At 44.2% G+C, this 25374-nt stretch overlaps 1 protein-coding gene across 3 annotated transcripts in view; it reads right to left on the bottom strand.

The window, feature by feature from the left end:
* Nucleotides 1–484: 484 nt before the first annotated feature.
* Nucleotides 485–25374, bottom strand: part of LOC115576950 (rho GTPase-activating protein 6) — a 90344-nt gene continuing 65454 nt past the window's right edge. For all 3 annotated transcript variants that reach the window (XM_030409657.1, XM_030409659.1, XM_030409658.1), the window contains exons 2-14: nucleotides 21421–21580; nucleotides 16154–16225; nucleotides 12331–12479; nucleotides 11923–12051; nucleotides 11643–11838; nucleotides 11461–11516; nucleotides 9285–9435; nucleotides 9017–9165; nucleotides 6594–6773; nucleotides 5116–5207; nucleotides 4771–5021; nucleotides 4342–4425; nucleotides 485–3688 (exon numbers count right to left, since the gene is read on the bottom strand). In XM_030409657.1, the coding sequence (XP_030265517.1) occupies nucleotides 3102–3688; nucleotides 4342–4425; nucleotides 4771–5021; nucleotides 5116–5207; nucleotides 6594–6773; nucleotides 9017–9165; nucleotides 9285–9435; nucleotides 11461–11516; nucleotides 11643–11838; nucleotides 11923–12051; nucleotides 12331–12479; nucleotides 16154–16225; nucleotides 21421–21580 (2256 nt within the window). In that variant the 3' untranslated portion in view covers nucleotides 485–3101. The remainder of the gene's footprint in view (nucleotides 3689–4341; nucleotides 4426–4770; nucleotides 5022–5115; nucleotides 5208–6593; nucleotides 6774–9016; nucleotides 9166–9284; nucleotides 9436–11460; nucleotides 11517–11642; nucleotides 11839–11922; nucleotides 12052–12330; nucleotides 12480–16153; nucleotides 16226–21420; nucleotides 21581–25374) is intronic.

Genomic DNA, 25374 nt, shown 5'->3' with positions numbered 1-25374 from the left:
TGGCATGCTGCACTCCTTTACCCAAAAGAGGTTTAATGAACTTTTGTCCGAAGCAGGTGTAAACTTTATCATGTTTTAATTCCATTGTAGCATATTGATGATGACACGCAGTACAAAAAGCAAAATGACCAGACATTCCAATTACAACTTGGACCCAGTAAAACCCCACCACAAATATCAACAACAAAACACCATAACACTAAGATTCTCTCAGTTTCATAGTGACGTCAACGAGACGAACGGGATCTCGTTTTTCTGGGGGGGACAAAGCTAGGACCGTTTTTTTTATTATTACCTCTCCTGTATTCCTTCTCCCCCCCCCCCCCCCCCCCCCCCCCCACCCCTTTGAATAAAAATCGTTATATAGTATTTATATATTACAACACTCAACAGAAAACAAGGTAATACAAAAAAAAAAATAAAATATGAATATTGAGCAATGCATGGAGAAAGAGAGCTTTTTATTAAGAGCAACACCTATGGCACGTTTTTTTTTATTGTTTCCTCGCGCATTTTCACAAAAAGGTGCTGATAATCACAAGCCGACTGGTTTTCTAAGCTGAGCACGCACGTGGTTCCGACGATAGATGGCGCCACAACCCCTCCCCACGATCCCCTTCCACTTCCTGCACTTGTAAAGGGGCTCCCTCCCTCCTCGGCATCCCGCACAAGTGACAAAACAAAATCAAAGGAAATTACACATTGACAGATTTAACGCCGACGAGGCTGCGAACGAGCAAATATTACGCCGTGACTTGAGAAAAATGTGAAATATTTGCCAGCAAATACCCACTTGGCTGTGACATTTGAAAGGATCTGGACAGGTTGTGTTCAGAAAGGGTTTGTTGTTTTTGTCTTTCTTTCTGAACAGAAATGAGAACATATCTGAACAAACTTTTTTTTTTTTTCCAGCACCTCAGTTGGACCTTTTTGTAGCTCGAGTCATGTTTTTGATGATTACTAGAAAATCCATCAAGCCTATTAGACAGGGAATGAGTCATACATCGGAGCATTCAGTCCAGTGCGAGGCGGGTGTGTTATATTTTATTGTGTTGTCATGAACCATGGCTCAGGTTAGGATCTTAGCTAAGTGCATACTTTAAATCATACCAGTACTTGCTGTGAGTCTGAACTTCGAACGTGGGAAATGACGTTCCGGACCGTAGTTCATATTTTGTTCCGTTTGCAACCAGTTTTAGGTCAAATGATACGCTCGGATATTTGTCGATTTTTAAACATCTCAGGCGATGTAATGGACAGGACTTTACGCATCCAGTTACAGTTCATTTCGACATGTGACACTGTTTTCCAGATTCTCAAAAATTCTTCACCTCTGGCCTCCCAGACATGATTACACAAGAGTAGGAGCTGAATGTTATTTGGCATGTAGTCAAACCTTAAAGGACAGGCTCACCCCAAAACAATGAAGATTCAGTCTTAATCTGCTCACTCCGAGAAACATTTCTGGAGCTTCACAGTAGAACAGCATTCTGCTAAACAGCTAATATAGATAGACTTGGTTTAAAACTTTAAAAAACCCCTGAAAAATAAGCACAAAATGGCTCCATACAGCTCCTCCAAACTCTAAAAGCCTGGAGATCCCGAAGTGGTTTGAAAAGATGTGATTCGCACCCTCAAGCTTGTGCACTGATCTCAGATGGGCTACACGCTAACACTTTTAGCTTAGCAGCTACGGTGAAGATTTTGGCTGCAGAAACGGCTGTAAAAGTCGGTTTAATTTGGGATCCTGGGGCTTCAAGACACTTGGATTAGCTGAATGAGCTGTAAGGAGTGATTTTATGTTTTTTCTCCGGTCCCCGATTTATTAAATTTGTACACTTTAAAACAAGTCCCCATCGACTTCAGCTGTTCAGGAGAATGGTGCAACACTGTCTTGCAGTGAAGCTCCAGAAATGTTTTGTGGACTACGAAACAAAAAGATGAATGACTGAGTTTAAATTTGTGGGTGAATTGTGGGTAAAACAATTTAAAACCATTTTTGGACATTTTAACATGCATTGCTAGGGCTCAATCTTCCTTTATATTAATTTGCGTCATCATGAAATAATCCCAAATATAATCCACACACCATCCTGAGGATGAAAATCTAAATGAGCCTCCTCATTGTTGTTCTGCTATGCTGAAATGCCAAGCTGTCACGCTATATCCAAAGCTGTCTTTATTCAGAAACTGAAACCAGATGAAGTGACTGTACGACAAATACCTTGAAGTAAAAAATAAAAGACACTTTGGCACACTGTTCCTGCGCTGCAGCAGGCGGCGAGAGCGCACGTAAGCAAAGTTCCAGCCGAGTGCTTTGTAATTAGGTCGAAGCATTTTACATTCAATGTTAAAGATGAGAAAGAGCAGTCCGACAAACACCACCATTTAGACTGCCAGTTAAAGGGCAGACTTACTTTGAGTAGATTTGAGGCAATTTATATACTTTACATGTCAATTTACATATATATCGGTTATGTATGTTTCTCAACAGTGTAACTGTGTATATATACAGCCATACATAATTTGATATTGAAACTCACCATTTGATCTTTTTTTTTTTTTCCGACCGATGTGGCTGAACTACATTACCAGCATGCACAAACACACAAACTCTACACTTAGCAGCAGTTACTAATACGTACATCTTAGTGTCTGTATGCTGGAGAAAGTTATAAAAAAATTTTTTAAAAATGTTGAAATGAAAATACAACAAACGTAAAAAGAAACAAATGCTTTCCTATTGTTCTCCGTTGAGATTTGTCATGGTAAGTTCTGAAGAGTGCTGAAAGGATAGGGGTTTTTTTTTTTTTGAGGTATTTCTTGTGGGCAAAAAAAAAAAAAATGAGCAAGGAACAGAAGCAACTTTTTAACATCCGTACTAAACAGGAAATACTAGTGGCTCTTGGATGTAAAAGTCTGCATAAGGCAGCAGCTGCACACGTAAACAACAACGCCAGGGCGCTAAGATGCAGGAGAATGTACAGAAGAGGGGGACGAAAGGCATGAGAAATATGAAGGTAGGGGGTAAGGAGCGATTGTCATTGGAGGGGGTTTGATCACGCCATCGCAGAATCTCTGCTGGAGTTCGTGGTCTGAGATCACACCAGGGTTTCAGGCAGTGCGTCGGCATTGTCCGAGGACAGCAGCTGCCAGATCTGCCACCGGTCCCTCTGCCAGTCCTGCCACTCCGGGCTTTGCGGCACCATCTGGCCGTCCGTCGTCGAGGCCGAGTTGCTCTGCGCCGCGCTCAGCCTCCCGTGCTGCAGAGGGGGTCGCTGAGCTGCCGCGAGCTGAGGTGAACTTTGGGAACTAGCCAGTCGATGGTGGGCAGTATACGGCGGAGGGCTGTGGCCGTCGTTGAGCGCAGCAGAGCCGCCGTCACCGGTGTTCGCCCCGCCCTGAGGCCTGGAGTTCGGGTTAAGTCCGCTTGCCCGATGGAGACCTTGCGTGCTGTTGAGGTTCGACATCATGGAGGGCTTGATGTTGAGCTGCAGGCGTGGCTGTCCGCTCTCCACATGAGAGCTGGTGCACACCCTGGTGACCGGCGGGTGGGGCCTGCACTCGGTGATGCCAGGCGCCGTTTGGGTCCGCTGGAGCGTTGCCTGCTGCCTGCCATCGGCGTGGAGACCGTCAAGACCTTCCTGTGAGCTGCGGGAGCTTCCTTCTGACATGTTGCCTTGGGAACCTGGAAAACAGAACAGCAACTAGATCAGTCGATTCTCCACCGATGCCGCCATTTTCAGGGCTCTGCAGATAACCTGATTGACCCCAGTGATGTCACTCGGTGGCCAAATTGCATTGTGGGTAATGTAGGCACAATGTTTTGAAAAGCAGTCCAGTGGATCTGGTACTGCACACAAATGATCAAAACTGAAACAGCAGAACCAGAGATCACATATTCCACTCATTCTTCTTTTTCAAAGCCTGGCGCCTACATTACCCACAGTGCATCTTAGCCCACCGAGGGCTGGTCTTGTTGCATCTTCAATGAAAAGATTAAACTTGCAAAATCACTGAACTGTTGCAGCTGTTGCATCCTGTGATAAACTGCTGATCATTTTCGCTCCTCCCAGCTTGTTAGTTAATTGAATGCATTCACCTGGCGTCACAAGTGTAAATCAGCTGCTAATTAGGTGGCTCAAAACGAATTAAAAAAAAAAAAGACAGGCAGAAACTGAAGTGGTTACTGAAGCTAGTCCTTGATTTTGAGTGTTCCCTCAGGTTTCTGTTCCGCCCTCAGTTATTAACCAGCAGCAGGTGTCAGGCTCTTACTGCTCTGGCTCATTAACCACTGGGAGCAAAGCTGCAGACTGCCTGGAGTGACGGAAAACTGTTTACCTGCGTATGGTTGGTCGTTGAGCGACGGTTTCAGAGTACTGTGCCACGTCCCCCAAATGTTAGCATGCTCCTCCGACACAGCGTCTGGAGGGAGCGAAACAGGGTCAGACTCCTCCACAAACTCATTTACAAAAAAATCAAAGAGCATGAGCAAACACGCGTCTTCAAAATTCTTCTGTACAACCGGCAAAGAAATCTCACTTTTAAACGCACCAACGTCCAAAATCAAAAGCCAGACATGAGAGACATTGAAGTTATATGGATAGTGTTGTATGAAATCTGTCAGTGGGACCCCTTTTCTACCAACATGGAACCAAAAATCGCAGGTTTTTCTTGACAAAGGTTAAACAAAACAAAAAAAAACTGTTCAAGGACATACAGTTAATTTTGTGGAAAAAAAAGCCAGAGAGACATATGTCATAAGTTCACCTTTGGAGCCCCAAGTCTCAGCTCCAGGCTCTCTACTCCAGCCGGCCACCTGCCCCACCAGACTGTACTGTTCTGGGACACGGAAGAGCTGCTCACTGCCCGGGCTCCCTGGTTCTCCTCTCCTCTCGCTCAGGACCGGGGAGTTGTTGTCATACGGGGACACCTCGCCGCTGGACGCCTTGTTGGAGTCGCTGGAGGAGCGGCGCTCGCTCAGGGTGAAGGGCTCCTCTGTCTGTAGCAGGTCTGGACTCCTGTGGGTAAGTATGGATGAAAAATAGGATAAAAAACCCCCCAAAAAAAAACAAACGGCTGACCTTACGCGTGTGAACGAATTGCGTAACTCACTGTGATGCTTTTCTCCTCAGGAGGTAATCCACCACATCTGGATCTGTCTCCAACAGACTCATCAGAACCTCATTTTGCAGATCAGGAGGCACCTGAAAAAAGAACAACAATTTGAGTAAATAATGGGGGTTTTCTTCTTTTTAAGGTTATCAAAAGAGATGCCTTTTGTAACTAGATGGGTTGTTTGCTGACGACTACCAAAACAATGGTACGTTGCGGAAAATTGAAGTACAAGCACCTCAAAGTTGTACTTAAGGACGGTACTTGGGTAAATGCACTTGGTTTGGTTAAGTTAGGTTCAGGCACTAAATCTACTTGGTTAGGTTTAGAAAAAGATTCGGGTTTGACTTAAAATGAGCACACTAACTAAAGTTACATGCCTGATTTTGTATATATGCGTTACACAAATCTACAATTGCTACTGACATTTTTTCAAAAAATAGGTCAAGCACAGATTTTCTTTTGTTAATATATATATTGCATTAATCTGAATGTGTCATATTAAAGTATTCTCGATCTCTAGTTAATGAACTCTACCTCCAAGCTCACCAAACATCTTTTCAGCGCTACCTTCAAAATAAGTGGTTTACTGCTCTTAAGAAACAATAAGGCAGCTGAGTGTCCGTCATTTCCAGTGCACTCCTTAATCCGATCTCCCGGTAATAATCAGAATTTCTACGCTCATTATGTGGATTATAAAGCCCAAACATCCACTCTCCACCAATAACTCTCATACCCAAATGCCCTGTTAGTAAAGGTTGCCAGATTTACGATTTAAGCATGTTACAAAACAACTTTCAGATGTCATTCACGGAGCTCCTTACCAATCTGTTTTTACTCACCAAGACTGAGCGAGTCAGTACCAATTCACTACGTGTGATTAATAGCTCTTCATTGGCTTACTGCAGGAATGTAAGCCCTCAGCGGAACAGCAGTGGCAGATTACAAAACATCACGGTTTAGGGTTTCGGACCCGAAATGACCTGAACTGCCTGTCTGCACTGTTTGAGGAACAGAGGAACAAAAGCAACTGATGAGGCACTAATCCGCGTGAAACCATGACCTCCTCTGACACCGCATGAAGGATTTCATGCTTCGATTTTCTGCTTTTTTATTTTGGAAAGACCAAGTTCAAGTATCTCGGTGAAAAGTTCCTGATGTTCCTGTCGGCCAACTGGCGGGACGTGACTTTATTTTTGTATCTACTCGCAAGAATTCTCATACGACTTCGACGGGAAAAAAAAAAAAAAACGCTTCCATCTGTCATCTTGCACTTCTCTTTGTTTTCTCTCACCTTCCTCTGTTTGCATTAACAAAGACACAACCATTGTCTGCTAAGCCAGGAGGGGATTGTCTTACTTTAAGCCTACACAAGAATGTGAGAGGGAAATAGTGCATGAGTGAATGTGAGACAGTGTGTGTTTAGTGGTAGGGTGAAAAGGATGAAAGAGGAGAAAGACACATGCTGAATGACTGACCATGAAGAGGGTCTGGTAGCTGGCGATCATCCTCTGCAGCACGGCGATGACGGCGGTGCTCTCCTCGGCCCGGGCCGAGCTCTGGACGCTGAACTCCTTGTCCGAGCTCTTCTGCTTGTGGAGCAGGTTGGGGCCGAAGATGGTGGCGAGGTTCAGAGACGTCATCTTGTTCCCTGTGATCTGAATTTGGAGAAAGAAAAACAGTGTTTTTTTCGATCAAATGAACCTTGTGGAGACGGTTTGAGCGAAATGTTGATGTCAGCAAGCTATCATTGTAACAATAACCATGCTAAAATGCTAATGTTAAGCAGGTAAATGACCTAATTCACCATCTCAGTGGGATGTTCAGGGTTTTCTCTACTACAATAAGAAACCTTAGTCGATTTGTGCACCACTCAAAACCCAATAAAAAACAAAAATATGCCATTGATGTGCCATGGAATCATTGGGACGCATGTCTCTATAAAATGTTGTGCCAATACATCAAGTAGATGCCGAGATATTTCGCAAATTAGCGGAAACTTTGTCCCGCTGGCGGTGGTGCATGACGTCAAAGCCAGCAGAATTCATCCCGTGTGGATCATGAACGTCTGTCAGAATCTCATGGCAATCTAATAGCTGTTGTGAGATTTCAGTCTCGGCCAAAGCGGCGGACCAACTGACAGACTAACACTGCCGACCGCAGAAAACGAATGGTGTCAACAGCAAAAAGAATTAAAGGCCGTGTTTGTAACACAAGACTGACACGGCATCAATAACAAATATCAATTTCAAAAAATCCTCAAAAGCACTGTAGAAATGACATCATAATGTTTTGCGGGACTTGCACCCTCCTTGCAGACATTTCCTCTCCTCCTCCTGACCTCTCTGCTCCAGTTCCCACTTACTTCTCCTCCTCCCTCCAACATTGTGTCTCTCTTGTCACATCTCCCCTCCCTGTTTTTGTCATTTTCTCACCTAGTGTTTGTTAACACCCGAAGGTGTTGGAGCGTATGACGGCTGAAGCTGTTTCGACCAGGGGTGGGTGATGGTGTGCATCCTGTGACCCAATTAGCAGCCATCCCCTCAGAGCTCGGACAGCTTTTTTTAGCGATAAATTCATTTTTTTCAGATTCTTTTCCTAGTTTCCTCCCTTTCCGCCCCCCCATTCCCAAAGGGGACGACGGGAGCCACAAACGCACAAAAAGTATTGATTGTGTTCACTCCCAGGCGAGTGTGAAGCGCTCCCACTTCCTGTCACGATCTCAGATACAGATACTGGAGTCGTGAAGGGGGGAAAAAAAAAAAAAAACGCGCACACACGTCAGTGTTGGAGACAATTCACATGTATACACACTAGACAACAAAACACACTTCCATCTGTGCTCACACCAGCCAAAACACACTTTTTTTCCTCACACATACACACACATAATGGTGAGATTACACATTGGCAGAAACACTAAAATAAACTTTCAGTCCTCACACACACACACACACACACACACACTGGATGAGTCCATGGTGTCTAAATCAAAAGGGGGTGTGGGACTGGAAAAGTAGAGAGACTATCATTAAACCATTCGGAATCACTGATCACGATGTCACTTCCTCTATTCCGATCTCTACCCCTCCCTTATGTCGACCATCCCAGTTTCTAACGCGGTGTTCCAGTCAATGTCGGAGGTCAGAATTTCCTAGATGAAGTTTCCAACTTCTGACCTCCAAACGTTCCAGGACGCTTCGCGACAACATAACATTAACAGAACACTTGGCCGACACCCTACGCCCATACCCATGGGTGCTGCCCTTGTTGTGTGCCGTCAAGACAACTTCTCCCCCGGTGAAGGCAGTGCAGGAGCAGTGTTCTCCGCACAGAAACGGCTGTTAAATCAAAGTAGGTGAAGCAGAACCGATCTGGTCCTGTCGCCAATTTCATTTAGCTCCCTTTGGCGCCACAAAAAGGCTTTAAACTGCTCTTTTCACATGTGCAGTCGTCTTCCCCAGCACCTGCACTGACCACTCGTGCAGTTTCAAGCCTGCCGGGCACAGAGAAATGTGTGTTCATACCAGCAACACAAACTGATTCCTATCACTTCTTTGGTAATTTCCTCCCAATGAGGTGGAAACACAGGGCAAAGAAAACGCAGCTAAGTGCTCCATATAAGCACGTGTTTGCACGCGCCGAAAAACAACTACATTTTGACGTTTTGGACATGTTTTGTCCTCTGATTCCACTTTTTTTGCGACTTAAAGGTCCAGTGTGTTGGAAATTTGTTTTGTTTATCTCAGAATAAGCCTTTTTTTATGCTACAGGGAAACAAATCTGCAACTTCACCACTAGATGACACTAAATCCTCCACACTGGACCTTTTTAAGTCAAGGATTTGACGGAGGATCTTTCTTTTTAGTCATATGTCCCGTTCGTCAAAATTGCCGCTCACCTCGTGCCCGTCTTTGTCCTGCCGGTCGTGGGCGTGGTCGGTCACGGTGGACAGAAACTCCAAGAGGCGGTGGAGGGTGTCACTGTTGCACGCTGGGAGCAGGTAGACCAGAAGTTGAGTGACATTCTGCTGCTCATCTGAGTCCAACACTGCAACACAGGTCAGGGTGGAGATGGTGAGAATGACACAACGAAAGGAAGAGAAACGGAAGGAAGATAAACACTGCACAAGGTGGAAGTCAGGGAAAGAAAGGGAAGTCGAGGCCTACACGTGGTGTTGATGAAGGCCGTGTAGAGCTCCTTGGTTAGAAGAGGGTCGGGCATGTCCCTGAGGAACTCCTTCAGCAGAGCAGCCACGTCGTGAATGCTGTGCTCCTCGTCCAGCTGGACGTCGACGCCGCGGTCAAACTCCTCGCGGAGCTGAAGGAGGGGACGAGAAGAAAAGAGAAGGAGGGAAATGGGGGGGGGGGGGATTAAGAAACATCCTCTTCATTTTACAATGGGTATTATTTTCTCAGAGGCTGCACACGCCCACGCACACTCGCTTCCTGTCGGCCCTGCGAGTGACCTGGTAGACTCCACGCTCAAACCAGTATTACAAGTGCGCGTTTTTTTTTTTTTTTATCTTTTACCATCTGACCTTTGGATGACTTCCAGAGAATCCGACCGCTGCATATCCATCACCACTGCCAACAATACACTCTCTATTCACTTTTCAGTTTTCAGATTACAAATGGTGGCAAATGCATAAATGTTGACACTGGGTTGTATCAACACAGGCCAAGCAGGGAACGTGGAATGGGTATTTACATTTGCGGCGCATACTGTACAGATGTGTGAATACAGGCAGTTTCAGTTAGTGAGTTTATAATAAAGAGGAGACGCATAAACACACACAGACGTAGAGTGGTCCATTTAACGACAATTAACACATGACTAATTAAGTATTTTATTTATTGGAGCCACTTTTAACAAGTCATTTTGGTCTATTTATTTCTCTTCTATTTGCCTCCTGTTCGTTAAGTGTTGATCTGCAAGTTCCCACATAGTGACAGTTTAGAAACTATATATATTTTTAGAGAGAGCACTACAGGATAGAAGCACAGTGATTGGATTTGAACATCACGTAGAAAGTGTTTAACCACTTTCATTGAGATTAGACAATTTTAATTAAAAAGAAGTCAGGCCTGTTGTCCAATAAAGCACACTTTACTGACATTTCTGCAGTTTTAACACAGATTTTACCAGAACAACCTTTTATGAAAACCATTGCAGAGTTAGTGAGTGGAGAAGTTCCAATGAGAAAGGAAAAAAAAATACAATTCTAAGAAATTGTTTTTTTTTTTTTAATTCTGAAAAATGTCATTTATTCAAAATTATGTTTATTCAAATGAGCACATTCACAGAAACAATTTCATAAAACATTTAGTTTTTTTCATTTTTGGAGTTGTTAAATGTCCTATGTTATGAACATTTTGAGTTTCATAATTTAATTCATACACATCTGGCTGCATTTTTTTGCCCACAATAAATAACACAAATATATTGTTTTTTACTAACTAGAAAGTTATGAGCTAAATAATCTTTTAAATACCTTCTGAAAAGTCAAGTCTGCTCTGATTGGACAGTGCTCATACGCCTGAGCCTACTGTGTTTCTGCAACACCAGCAGACATCATAACCCGAGCACAGTTTCTCAATACGCGCTGTGTGCATTTGTCCGCAGATTGAGCATTTTGATACTTTGACAATACTCATGCAGCACCTGGACCTGCTTCATGTTAAAAACACTGACATCACTTTTCTACAATATGGGAGCTTTTAAAGAGGGCCCCCCTGGACTCTACAGTGGTTAAATAATGATTCAGTTTAAAACAAATTGTACCTGAAGGTCTGTCTCATAGAGCTTTGTCTCCCGGGATCTTTTTGCAATGTGCTGCTCCGCTTTATTACTAAAAAAGCGTCCATGCAGTGTGATCGTACAATCGCATGTAGCCGTTTTATAAGCAACAAGTGTCTTCAGTTCAGTGTAACAGCTACAGTCTGAAGTCAGTGTTATTATAAAAAGATTCTGCAGACGCTAATGCTGCCCACACTGACTGACCCACGAAGCTTAACCCTCATTTACGTATTGTTTCGCTGTGTTTCTTTTCTCCGCCGTCAATAGATAATGAAAGGTGTAGGAGTAACTAGAATAATTTACTGCAAAATGTTGAGTACTGGGCTGGTCAGGATATATTTTCTTGAATAACAAATACGGCCTCAGGAGCGGCTCTGTTGGATCACTTTGTATGTGTGTCTTCAGAAATCCAAGAGGTATGTTGTTGGACCTGTGCTAGGCTCTTCAGAGGAACGTGTGGAGAGCAGTTTTCACGAAAACATTTAACTTTTCTGCAAATGGTGCTTGCAAGACTCCGAGTAAGGGGGAAATTCAGGAAACGCCCACCTGTCGGACTCTCTTCTTGGAGCTCCCCACTCTGAAGATCCCCACTGTCTGCAAACCTGATTGGGGAACAGGAAAAACACATAAAGTATGAAAAGGAGCTGTCTACCAGCTGTCAGTGCAACAGATAAAAGAACTACTGGATGAACAAATACGTTGGCCGCGGCGGTAAAGTAGCTGCTCACCGTATTTCTCGATGTGCTGACAGCAGCTGTCGACCACCCGGGGCACCTGGCGGTAGATGGGATTGAGGCTCAGCCGTTTGTCCCGGTGCTTCTCCTTTTTGCTCGGCGTCTCGGCGGGCAGGGAGAGCTGCAGCGCCTCAAGCAGGCGAGACTGGTTGTCGTCCAGGTCGGTGATGGAGTCCACTGACATGCCTCCCTGGAGGGCAGTAATTGTTTCATTCAGATTCAAAGGCCTTGACGTCGATCCGTTACTGCAATCAATCGTGTCATTCTGCCTTACCCTCCGGCGTGCTCGGGGTGCCGCCTCAGGCGTGTTGGGCGACGTCGACTCATTGGCTGTCTCGGACGTGGAGCTCAGGGAGGAGTTGCTGCTGGATAGCTCCTTATTGGACGGCCGCTTAGTGGCAAACTGCAGGATGGATGAAAGAGTTAGATACGTCAGAATCGGAAAACTAATGATTATTTTCATCATTGATTAACCTGATTATGTTTAGGATTAGTTGAGTAGTTATTTAAGTCTGTAAAATGTCAAAACATTGTGGAAAAAGGGCACATTATAATTTCCCTGAGCCCAAATTGATAATCAACGTTTGAAGTTCCCACACTGAGCATGTCAGAGGAAAATGGCCGTCGTTGTGAATGAGGTCAATTAAATATTGCCATTTAATAGACAGATGAGCTGACAGACCTGTAAAATGGACGAGACGAGGTCGGAGGAGTCCTTGTGCTCCTCGCGCTGCGGATGGTCCTGACGATAGCCGTCCTGGCGCTGCCGGTGCGTTCGGTCGTTAGCGATGACCTGGGAGAGCGGTATACTGAAGGCCTGGGGCATGCATTCTGGGTAAATAAAAATGGAGATGAAGGCAGAGGATCAGGGATGGAACAAAGAGGGTTGAATGAGACTTGCACTAGAAGAACGTTAGCCGCAAGAAGAGGAGGAAAGAAAGCTCTATTAGCAACTCCCAAAAATAGCTCTGAGCCCCTGTGAACATTAAACACCGACATCTAACACATCTTCAATTAAAACTCTTTATTACTTCTGCTGGAGGTTGCGATGAAAGCCGAAAAAGCACACGTTTACTATGTCAGTTAAAACTCTTACGGCACTTCTGCAGTCCTACATCTGTTTTCCAAAATAAGACATCACAGAAGGAAAGCTGGCAGGAACCTGGCAACGAACACCAATAATTACAGCGGCTTTGACCGAAATAACACACAACTTTGATGAATCTTTCCCACAAGTAAAGTCATGTAGGTCATTTTTAGAAGCTGCTCGGCGCTGACGCATATGTTCAGCTAGCATGATTTCTGGCCTGCACTCACTCCTTTGTTCCATTTTCTGTCTCTCGTGGAGTTTACTTTGGCAAGGCGCTGCAGGAGACGTATTCTGTTAGCGAAGCAAACCGTAGAGTTGTCGGAGATACACGCAGGGCTGGCCTCAGAGAGAAATTATGTCATACTGGGGCCATCGCCGGCTATATATTCAATTATACAGAATCCCAAAGGCCGCGCCAACAGCTGAGAGAAAACAGTCCAGCTGTTCTGGAGTGAGTGTGTGCGTTCATGTGTGTGTGTGTGGAGCGGAGGCCAAAGGAAAACAGAGGGAAAGAAAAGCAAAATGCATTCCACAACCACAAGCGGAGGGCTGCGGTTCGTGAACAACATGACCACTAACACCGTGACACAACGAATTTTGCTCTACAGCATCGCGGAGTTGACGCCGATTGCGTAACAGACACACAATCTGGATCGCACACTGCACAGTGATTTGCCAGCATAATGCACAGCACGGACAGAACACATTCATCAGGGCCGTGTCAGATTTTCATAAAAATCTCCGTTTTCCAGGCCTCGGGGTTAACAGCCGTTGGTTTTTTCAGAACTGTCTCATGCCCTTTTCCCATTCACGAGCGTGTAGTGTGGTTACATAAGCTGGATGTGATCCGAGTCCAAGGAGAAAGTCTCTCACCGCCTCGGGAAAGTTTGCAACGAACATGAAACATTTTGTCTTAATGTGCACAAAGTCCCCGATGGGTGAAGTTCACCACGCAGGACAAAGAAAAAGTCAGCGAAAAGAAAGTGCCAGAAAGTATCTCGGAGACCAATTAGTAAATCTTCACTGTGACTGACAATTTGCTTGATTTTATCAGAGGTAGAACGTCACCCATAAGCCACTCAGAGCAGATTATACCGGCCGTTAAACCTCATTCGCGGATGTAGTTTGACTGCGGTCTGGTCACAACATCTCAGAGCACTGTGGCTGCATCAAAAGAAGGCAACTTTCTGTGTCTCTCTCTCTCTCTCGCAGAGAAAAAAAAACTGAGCCTGCTTCAAAGTGAAGTGCGCGGCTGGTATTCAGGGACCCTGGGAGAAAATTAAACTTAGAATTCATTTGGCAAGTTGGACCACAGTTACATCTCAGCCATCTGCTCTGGAGAGGGGTGAAGACAGGCTTGCCGTGGAGGGAGAAAAAACAAGCCTGTACCTAGACCCACGAGCGCTACCCTGAGGTTAAATGTTACGTAATTTATAGAAGTGGAAGTATTTGTTCCAAAATGAACGTTGCTCTGGGAAATAAGGGCTGTTTGTTTTCCCTCATGATAGTCTACGTGTCATCTGGAGGTCTGACGTAACTTCACAATACGCTCACAGTTGCCACAGATGCCGCCGACAATATCGGGTTCCGATTGGCCAAATCATGAGCATTATTTTCAGACGAGGCAGCTGTGACATACTGTAGCAGCTCCATCATCATTCCAATATAAACCTCGGGGCTTGGCAGCTGTTTCTTGTGCTTATCGGAGCAGTAAATAATAATTATTCCGAGGCTGACAGAGAGAGGAATGACATTAGGTCGAATTGCTCCAAAATATGAGCTACTTTTTAAAAAAATCTTTGGCTGTGGTTCCAAGTCAGATGAAAACAGCTTTTTTGAAGAGTTACACACTTGGCTTTGCTCAAGTTACTCTATTTATCTTAGTGCATCTCAGTTAAGCTTCCTACAGCAATACAAAATTGCCTCTAGATTTGATTTTATGCAACTTCTGCTGAACTGCAGCAACTGTGGTGAACAGTAGCAATTAAGGCTAGGCTACAAGCAAATGCTAAAATGTAGTGCAACAGATGAGTAATTAAGTCAGCCAAGGCACTCAGTAAAGTAAGTTGCACAGCAATTTAAAGTTTGCTAGCACTGGCTAACATTAGCCATCATAAGGATGAAGCAACTAAGCAAAGAAAAAAAAAGCTGTTATGTTGTGGCATAATATTATATGGATTTCAGCTTTTTTTCAGCCCTCTTTCTGAAAAAGTAATGTATTAGTCACACTTTAAACCTGAGATTAAATAAAAAATGCCTTTATAACCCTTTACAGGTCACATACCCAGTCAAACTGTGCATATAGCCTATTATATACTATCACTTTTTTGTATTCTTGCATCAAAATGTTCCTGTGAAACACCAATTTCAACCAGCAATCGAAATCCAACCATCAATCAATCTTTAACTTTTAGCGGCACGGAGCTAAGATTCATTCGTTAGCGAGTTAGCTGGTGACGTTGTAGCACTTAGGCTTGTCTTTGGCTACTCAAAACCCCCAAAACTAAACTTAGAATGTATTCACTTTGAGAAAAAAATGCATTTTACAGTGGTCTGTTTCGGCAGCTGTTGCACATGGAGCCTACTAGCATGCCCACTTTTAAACATCAATCGGAAATATGTCACGATACGGAAGCTACTCCCGAAATGCCATTTCATCTGGACTATAAAGCCTACAGGATAGAGTTACTACTCCCCAAAAAAGAACTCTAAAAAAGTAGTAGTAGTAGACAAATTTCAATGCGAATACTGATTATAAGTTGTTATTTGCATACATAAATCACTGTTAGTTTGAATGATGAGATTTTCATAAACTGGTCAGACTGTTAACTACTGCCTTGGCGCTCCTTTTACAGGAGTGCAGTTGCTAAATCCCCCTAAACCCAGAGTATCACATTAATGCCAATTACCATTACTGACTCATTTGTACCGTATTAGTCAGTGACTTGAGAAAACTGCTGGCGAAGCAAAAAATCTGAACTGGCGTGCATGTTTTTGACATCGCGTATTTATCATAAACGAGACCCTTGGTTCAGCACTCTCTCAAACCTGACGAGAAAAAGCCCGACTCTGTTTATATACCTGCTCCTTTGACTAAAGATCCCTTTCTCTTTCTGCCAAATATGCTTGGCTTAGTGCAGCAGAATGAGTGGCCGCTCCACAGAGCCGGTCCCCTTACAAGGAGTCCCTTCACTTAGGCCAAATATAAACTGTCAAAGCCCAGTAAACAGAAACTGTTTTTATAACCTTGCCGTTCACCTGCCCGAGGGGCGGGGACCGCAGTCCGGCCCCGCGACTCACAGGCAGGAGAGCAAGATGTTCGAGTCGTGACAAAGAGAGGCTGAGAGAAGAACACAAAGAGGCAGAGATGGAGAGAAAAACGTTGTGAAGTGCGTGTCAAAAGAACTTGGCGTACCTTTGTCTTTACTCTTCTCCTTCGCTAAAGAGTCCAACTTCCTCCTCAGCGACTTTTTCCTCTTCTGTCCATCTGTGCCGTGGGAGAAAAAAAAGAAAGGAACAACAAGAAAATAAATCATCTGAAACAAATGGCTTCCATATCTGCAGTATCTTATCTGGATTATTTTATCTAATAAGCTTATGTCAGGAATGCAGATGTGAATTAACCACGGGGGGGGGGGGGGGCTGCCTATGAACTCAAATCCATTTAGCTGAAACGCCAGACAGGGTCAGCCACGGTATTAGTCATCCCAAAAAAACCTGTCAAAACATGTTAAATCGCTTATATTGTTTATCCACACTGGCTAATATGTGTCATGGATGTTCTCAGTTTGGATACTGGGAAATATTGCACTGCACATGGGTCTTCATAACATTTTCTTGGCCGGGTGTCCCATGAATAATACATTTTGGAATTTCAACCTTTTAGCATCGCCCAGGGTTACCGCACTTTGCTGCCAATGAAATATCAAAACGTTTCCGAGTTTTTTCCTCTGTGTGTCCTTTTTTAGATATCCTGCAATTACGCAAGTGTTATTTGTAAACTGATGCTCGTAAAACTTCAAAAATTGTTCATAAATAATGTGTAGTTGATCTATAAAATCAGTGACACTAGCTTGTAAGGGCGTGCAATATGTATGAATTTTCTAGTTGTAGACGTTAGAAAATTAACATAAATGATCAAAATAATGTACAAAAAATAGCAGTTTTGTATAATGTTGCAGAAATATTTACTGAGTTAGCGTGCTAGCCAGCTAGCCCCGGCACGTGATGGTCCAAAGCACCTGGGCTAGCAGTGTAGACTAGAACTATACTCCCCCGATCCATAAGCTTCCAGTCTGAACTGCTAGCTGCACAGCTAACTGAGCTAACTGGCAAACAGCAGCTACAGTTAGCAGTTGAAGTTAACACACATCCTTAGAACATAACAGGACACAACCACAACACTCAGAACATGTACAGAAAGTAATAAAACGTAATCTGTTCAGTAACTGTGGATCCACAGTAGCACCACAGCGCCATCTATGGACTAGTTTGGGTATAAACTTCACGCAAAGTCTGTATAACCAGTGTTAGATGATCCAAATGTTTACAAAAAATTAGGGGGGGGTGTCTGTTTACATAAAAAACTTAAAATGTGGCATTTCTAAGTCACTACATATGTATTTGAATGCTAATTATTACATATTTAACCTTCATTAAACACTATAAACCCTTTTTTATTGCTTGTTGACAGTGAAATAACTGGTAACCAAAGTCTAATTATCTCTGAATTAATGGTGCACCATGTAGTTTTGGGAAAGAAACCTCAAACTCAGTAATACTTACTATATTGATGAGGTAATACTACCAGTTCAAGTGTTAACATCCGCTGAAAGACTGGTGTACGTACATATAACAGGTCAACATATCTGATGAACAACAATGGCCAAATATGAAAGACAAATGTGCAAGCAATCACACTGGTTGCCCCGAAAAAGGCTGTTTAAAAGAGTGAGTGCGTGTGTGAGACGGCTGCACATCCAGGTTCTAGACCGGAGTGCTCTGAAAGGACGGGGAAGCCACTTTGTCAGCTGTCAACATGATGAACGACTCCCGAATTCGCTGATTAACGATCAGGAAAATGTGGAAATCGTGGCTTTTAAGTCTCGGGCCAGGATGTCGGCTCTTGAAACCTCAGCAACTTGTAACGCCGCCGCCCGGTCACTCCGCTCTCTTGCGCATCAGATTGTTTTGCGAGATGTCAGAGAGTCTTTTTTTTGTTGTTTTTTTGCCTTGATCTGCTGGTTTGGCAACCTCGGTTTGAACTCCCAGATGTTCCCCTCTCGCTGTATCAAGTGAGTCACTTGCGGTGCTGCAGGAAATTTCATCCAGCTCCCACAACACGCCCGGTGGCAGACTGTTACGTCAGGGAGCCGGTTCAGTCCCCCCCCCCCCCTCTCCCAATGTGTCCGAGCATTTCAGACAAATCTGAACAAGTTCGACAACGCCGCTGTTCTTTGATGCTCAATTTATTGCGGAGTGTAGTGATACGTGAGAAACCTTGCGTGTCCTTTCCGAGACTCTGACCTAGAAGGACGGGATGTGCAATCTTTGGGGTGTATGAGGGAAAAATAGGTGGGAAACAGTGAGGAGGGGGTGTGACATGGGAGAGAGAAAGCAGATGTTGTGATGGAGAGAGAGAGAGAGAGAGAGGGGAGAAGCTCAGATAGGAAATGGTTTGGATTTTTGAGAGATGGCTCCCAAAGCCGTACGGAAATCCCCCGAACCTCCGAACTTCCACTCCTCCCGACCCGTCGTGAAACTGTCTGAGGAACCTTTTTCGCTTCGTCCTTCTCATCGCACCCTCGTCCCATCTCACTTTGCCCTATCTATGTCTCTTTAATCTGTTTTTTTTTTGCGTTTCTTGCAAAAAACACTATCAACATGACCCCCGCCACTCCGGGTAAATACGAGAAACAGCAGGGCTTTAAAGTCCACATTAGTGGCGCTGAAATGGCGCACACACACGGTCTTACACACGAGTTGAAATATTTCTCCGGCGAGCACATGGCGGCCGTTAGGGGCTCTGGAATTCATAAGCAACACAGACAAGTACGTATTAAATCATGGTGGGGAGAGGTTTAACCTTCAGCTGGAATGCAAGGCCCCGGATAATCCACTGGCTGCACTGTACTGCTGCTACGGCGGCCACTCCGCTCCCATACAGTGCAGGGCAGAAACGCTGCACAGTGTGCATCTGTGCGAGCTCAGGATTAAACCTTGAACTAAAAGTTAAATAAAAATGTTGGTCGACCTCGACTCCGGTGTGTTTTTGATGAAATTATATTGCCGCGGGGGAAATGCATCAACAGCACCAGACGAGGGCACGAAACAAGGGCTGAGACAATAAGATGGGTTTTTAATCAAGCCAGTCGTGAGTGGTTCCCAGCCTAGGGGTCAAAAGGAAGATCGGAGGGGTCATGAGATGATTAACAGGACAGGAAAGGAGATATTGTTATATCTGCTACACTAAGTAGTGTTTTAGTTTTTTTCGAAATCTTAATTACTTGATATTTTTACCTTTTCAGACCTTTTAAAGGTGCGATGTGTGGGAATTTTAGCTTAAAACATTCCAAAAATTAACAAAAATGATCAACAGAATGTGACGTTGTTGTTGTGTTAGCGGTATAACCACCAACCCTCCCCTGGCACTAACCCAAACCCACTCCAGACAGAATCCTTTGTGCTAGCTGCACTGCTAACTAAGCTAACAAGCTAACATAAGCTACAGTTCTATGCAGGTAGTGGTTTCTCTTGTGATATGCTGCCCCCCGATTTGTGAGGAGTGGGAACTTGACAGGTGGCCAGTTCTTACTTATTGCACCTTTTTAACGAAAATGTATTTTTGGCCCACTCGTCCCCCGCTCACATCAACCTGTGACAAGAGAGGCCCTAAGCTGATACTGGTTCACTCTTAATATAATAATCTTAATATAACCATGTTATCTGAATGTAAAGGGAACACGCCCAAAAGTGTTTGAACAGGAACACTCTGGGCGCGCACACCTACCACAAGAACAGCAGATCAAAGATAAACCAGGAAAGCATCTATAGACTTATCTATAAAGGATGTTACAGTGATAGTTTGCTTGTACAACATCTTGTGTGGCTCTGGGGGGAGCTTTATAAAGTCTGTTTGGCTAAAGACTGTTTTTGAACATGGTGGCTGTATTACAAAATCAGAAGCATCGACCATCAAGACGTGCATTTATCAGGAATAAAAGATGCTGTTGAATTGCATTATGGGAAATGAAGCATCCCCTTTTTGGGGTATATAAGTCAGAAAAATGTGGCCTCTACTGCTGCCAGCACTAGAAGTCCAATACTAAATACTGGACGACTGTTTTAAGGGAGACCTATTATGCATTTCCAGTTTTTTTCTGTGTGTTTATATATGCTCTTGTGCATGTTAACGGTCTTGAAAGTTAAAAAAAAAAAAAAGCCAGAGAACTCTCCTTTACCACAGAAAAAAACTGATCCTGAAACGCCTCACTCTTGGTCCCGCCTTTAATTCCGTGACTTCTTGACATTTCACTTCGTTATTGCTTTTTTAGCGGTATAAGTGAAGCTAACTCAAAGCTGAAAACTTGACAGAGCCGACCGGAGCCACGGTGTGCTGTGCTGGCTCGGGCGTGTGTGAGCTGACCAATCAGAGCAGACTGGGTCTCCCGGAGCGGGGCCTTAAAGAGACAGGAGCTACGACGGAGCATCTCAGACAGAGGGGGGGATGTACTGCTGCAGTACAAGAAAACTGATTTAAGCAGGTAAACGTATTGTAGTAGTAACCCCAAATAAAAAAAAAAAATAGGTCTCCTTTAAAACTTTTCTGTTAGTCTGATCTCTTGTGTCATGCAGTATGGGACTACAAAAAAAGAAAGAAGCTGAAGTAAATTCCACTTTTGAAATGGGCACACTTGTTTCCTTTAGTGGCGGATTTTTGTGTATTTTTATTATCCATCTATAAACTATGATGCAGATGTAGACGTTTTTAGCATGGGCATGCCCAGTGGGACGCAAACCGCAAACTCCAGCAGCCACAGTGCCCAGCTTATTTCTGTAACATCTGGATTAATCTGTCACATTTATGGTTTGGTTTACAAGACCTAAATACAGCTGTTTAGGTTTCAAATAGGGCCACAAATACAAATACGGCCTGCTTCTGCAACACTTTTAATAGAGTCCACATGGTGACAAGTGGGGTGACTGCACTCAAGCCTCAAGGAAAGGGAGTCGCGTGTTATTACGAGGAGGGGGGTCAACAAATACCAAGTCAGACAGGAAGCGCCCGATCCCGATGTGAAGTGTGGTTTATATCTAGATCCGCATGTTGTCACGACTTCCCCAAACATAGACCCAACACGACTTCCCTTAAAGACACTTGAGGGATGGCAAGAGGATGTGGTCAGAGGCTTTACTTTATGGGACACTTGAAAAGTAGCTGCACAAGCTTACACAGCAAACCCGGGTTAAGAATATCAAATGGGAAGCGTTTTTGCAACAGTTCCGGAGCCGAACGCAGATGTGTTTCGCCACAGTTAACAGCCACGTAAATGTCAGGGGTCTTCAAAGTATGCCGGGGGCTGTAAAAATCCCGCCCCATCCGGAACTAACAAAACAAATGATGTAACAGCGCTTAACTAAGGTTTTGCAATATGCATAAACCAACACACGTGCCGCTCCCACCTTTTGGCATGGTTATCTGACAGCTGAGGTCATAGTCCTGGTGCAGGCGGGTGTAGGCCACTTCCTGCAGCCTGGCCCTCTCCAGCTCCGACAAGCTCTGGATGGCGACTGGCATCAGACGCACGCTCCGTCCCGACAGGCTGCTCCAGGTGAAATCACCCTGGGGTGGACAAAAGTATGAGAATGGTAAGAACATCTGAATATACGGCAGATACACAAACAGCTAACATTGGAAGCATGCTAGCTGTGTGCAACAACAACAACAATGCATGCATAACATTAAAGATGCATACGTCTTTTTGCAAAATATTTCACAAAAACTGGCTTCACACCTGAGGTAGGCTAAGTTAACTTCCTTTTTGCTCTTTTTTGGCTTCCGCCAGCTCCCGAAGAAAACACTTGGCGCATTAGCTGCTAAATGTTCAACTGCGTTAGCCAGCTTGTCGCTTTGTTTGCAAACAGCGAGCTTTTTAAAGGGGCGTCCTGTAGTTTTTAGAGAGGAAATTCAAACTCGAACAGGTGGCAGGGTCCGCCAAATATGAAAAAGTAAAACAGTGTGAAATTGTGTTGCTTATTTAGTTTGTTTGGGCATGAAAAACAAGTCAATGATTAACATGTGTGCCCATAAAACTGCATGGCATTGAGCATTTTCACTGCAGCAAAAGTCACAAAATAACACAAACTAACAAACCAATCGGGGCAGGGGTAGACCAGCGACTCCTGTGTCCTATGAGGCAAAATTACTGCTTTTTTCAATGGAGTCTGGTGGGTCTGAGCAGAGTCGACTTAACGGCTATTTATAGCTATAGGAAAATGGATTTCTACTATCCTCTCCATTATGTTGTCAGACACTTTTAATACAAATCTAAGTGTGCTACTTTGACGTTGCCCCCAAGGATTCCACTGCAGCCGAGGCGGCCCATTTTATCACTGCCGGCTGAAGTGATGTAATGGACCAATTCCACAACCTTTTGAACCTATTAGTCATTTAGACTAATGTAAAGGTATGTAAAAAAAAAAAAAAAAAATAGATTCCGGGTTTAAAAATACCAGAATGGGCCTTTAATGCATGTGAGGCCTCGGGCTAAAAAAAGTGTAATAAAAAAAGACAAGGATGATTTATTTTTTATGAGATTCTCACAGATGAGCAGATTATATAAGATAAAATGTAGTCTGAGCAACAATCCTTAAAAAATGGAGAACATAATGAAATATCGGGGGAAAAGTACAACGTGTGCCGGATGGTTGTTTTACAACAGCGGAACATAAGCCAAACTAAATGTATAAAATACACACAGAGAGATAAACAGCGAGACGGCCTGTGTCTCGGAAAAAAAAAAAAAAAAGAAGAAGAAGAAGAAAAACCCTGTCTTTCTCTTTCAGGTGCAAGCGGGGACATGGAGCAGCACTGATGGATTTGCAGTATGCTTTTCCACGCATAAACCATTCTTGTGAATGCATAGCACATGTGGAGGAGGGGATGCGGTAACTAAGGCGTACAGCAGTCTTGAGTCGCCGCGCTCAGACAGGTTACATTCTGCGGCTTTTGGGATTTTAATCCGTGATCAAGGTGGAACCGAATTGCCAGAGACCCGGAGACCGCACCGGCTTTGTACGCTCGAGTCGTCCCGAATCTCCGGTCATGCATTCCTCTCCCTGTGTCTACTGAGAGAGAGAGAGAGAGAGAGAGAGAGACAGAGAGAGAGGGGTCAGGGAGAGAGGTTAAGAAAGAAGGAGGGGAGACGCTGCTGCAATCTATCTAATGCCTTATCCAGACAGAGGGCTTACAAGTGTCCTCTCTAATGTGTCTGTGTTTATGTTCTGGTCTTGATTTTTGTTGGGTTCAGCTGCGAGCACAGAGAAACCGCTTTGCATCACGGTTTATATCTTTAAAAAAAAAATAAAAATCTAATGAAATCATCGCGTCGCTTTCTCCGTCCTCCTCGAGTCTTCTTGAGCCTTTACGTCAACAGCTTCGCTTTTTTTTTCACGACCGGGCCTCTATGAACAATATTTTCTGGCGGTTCTTCCTCCCCCGCTGTCGACCCTCTTGTTATTTGACCCCACTTAGTGCAGTGGAGCGACGGAGGCGTCGTTCAGCCGTGGACTGGGAAAACAGGACGACCTGGAGAGCCACCTGAGAGTGTGTGTGTGTGTGCACATGTGTCACGAGTCACAGGTCCGGCGGAATAAAGAAAGTTCCATGTTGCCCCTCTTAGTAGAGAATTTCTAGGCGGCACAGCTGTTGTATGTGCGCGCCAGTGTATGCCATTCCTTATCGCTGAGCTGAGGAAACCCGCTTTCCCCCTCCCGCTTGACCTCACACGCAGCTGGAGAGGGCGCACACACATGCACACACACACACACACACGCACGCACAGCAAAAGAAAAGACAAACAGTTTGAAAAGTTAAATAAGAAGGCCTCAACTCCGCGGAGCCCGGTTCTGCCCAGTAGGGGTGAGGATGAGGATGAGCGCCGCTTCTCAAGTGTCGGCCTACGAGACCCGCGGAATGCCGAGAGAAGAGCCGAGGGGGGGGGGGGCGGACTGAACCCTGATTCACAGCTGGACTCTGGCAACAATGAGCCGAAAGCCCGCACGACCCGCAGGGGACGCCATTGAAATCCACAAACCGAGACGCCCGTAAAGCCGACCCGCTCGGTTTGACTTTCGGCGAAAACAGATCCTTGTTTAATCCTGATGTCTTTATTTGTCTTCTACGTCTGAGAGGGTCCAAAAAGAAACACAGAACATCTGTAACCACCGGGTACTCCGTCATATTTCTTCACTCAATGTTAATTTTAGGTTAGATTATTTTGGCCACGGGCATGGTTGATGATAAGACTGTACATTTATCACAGATGGTGTATCAGCTGTCTGCACCCACCGCCATTCAGTCTCACTGCGCCGGCTAATGGCTCGCTACCTCTCTGGCTAATATTGTACATGAGCTCTGTGCCAACCAAAGCTGTTTGGTAGTTTTTTTCTTGATTGTTTACAGTCGCTGATGCATACCTTTACTTTGAAACAGCTAATTGAAACATCCAAATCCTATTTTTTGGTCTCAATGCGGACATAGATTTCACATGTTTTCTGCTTTTTTTCAGAGGCCTCTTCCTTTTAATAACCTATTGTAATAATATGTCATGCATACCTTTGTTTGCTCTCTTGGTGCCCTGAAGAAAACCCTTTTGGTTAGGATATCTTACCAAAACCATGGCTGAAGTGCATGAATTGCCATGAAAGTTGTAAAATATTTGTTTTGATTGATTTAGTTGTTAATTTGCACTTGCACGAATCCTTCTTTGCAGCCTTCTCCAGCAATGTTTCTCTTGTAGAGGAATACAAACACTTTTTTGGGCCCAAAAGTGCAAAAATCAGTCACATTTCTTGAGTGAAAAATGTCTGAAATCAGCCATAAAACACTCACCATATATATATATACATATGTACATATATATATATATATATATATATATATATATATATATATATATATATATATATATATATATTTTTATTTTTTTTTTTTTTTTTTTTTTTGCTGTAGAATAAAGAGAACTTTCCCATACGCTACTTAAACAAACCTCCAGCTCCCAAGACAAAATACCAGGAACATGACCTCAGTGTCCTCGCTGCTAGCTGCGGCCCTGCCCTACGCTAGATCAACAAAAGAAGAAGCCCCTGCAGAGAGGGAGAGACACATGAGTGCCTCGACTTTGTTACGCAAGACACGATGCAGAATTTGTGGAAAGTTACAGATTTTAGCTATAAATAAGAAAAACGAAAAAAACCTTTTCCACATCAGCGCTCCACTTAATGGAGCAAAAAAAAAAGTGCTTTGGATCCGTTTTGGCCTTGAAGGGATCTGGAGTCGAAAGCCAAGTTTACCTAATCGGACATCAGACAAGCCTGCGGCCTTAACAGCAGCAGACACAAACACAGGAGCCACGG

Source organism: Sparus aurata, chromosome 24, assembly GCF_900880675.1.
Source record: "Sparus aurata chromosome 24, fSpaAur1.1, whole genome shotgun sequence".
NCBI classification, from domain to species: Eukaryota; Metazoa; Chordata; class Actinopteri; order Spariformes; family Sparidae; genus Sparus; species Sparus aurata.
This window is presented reverse-complemented; position numbering and strand designations above follow the sequence as displayed.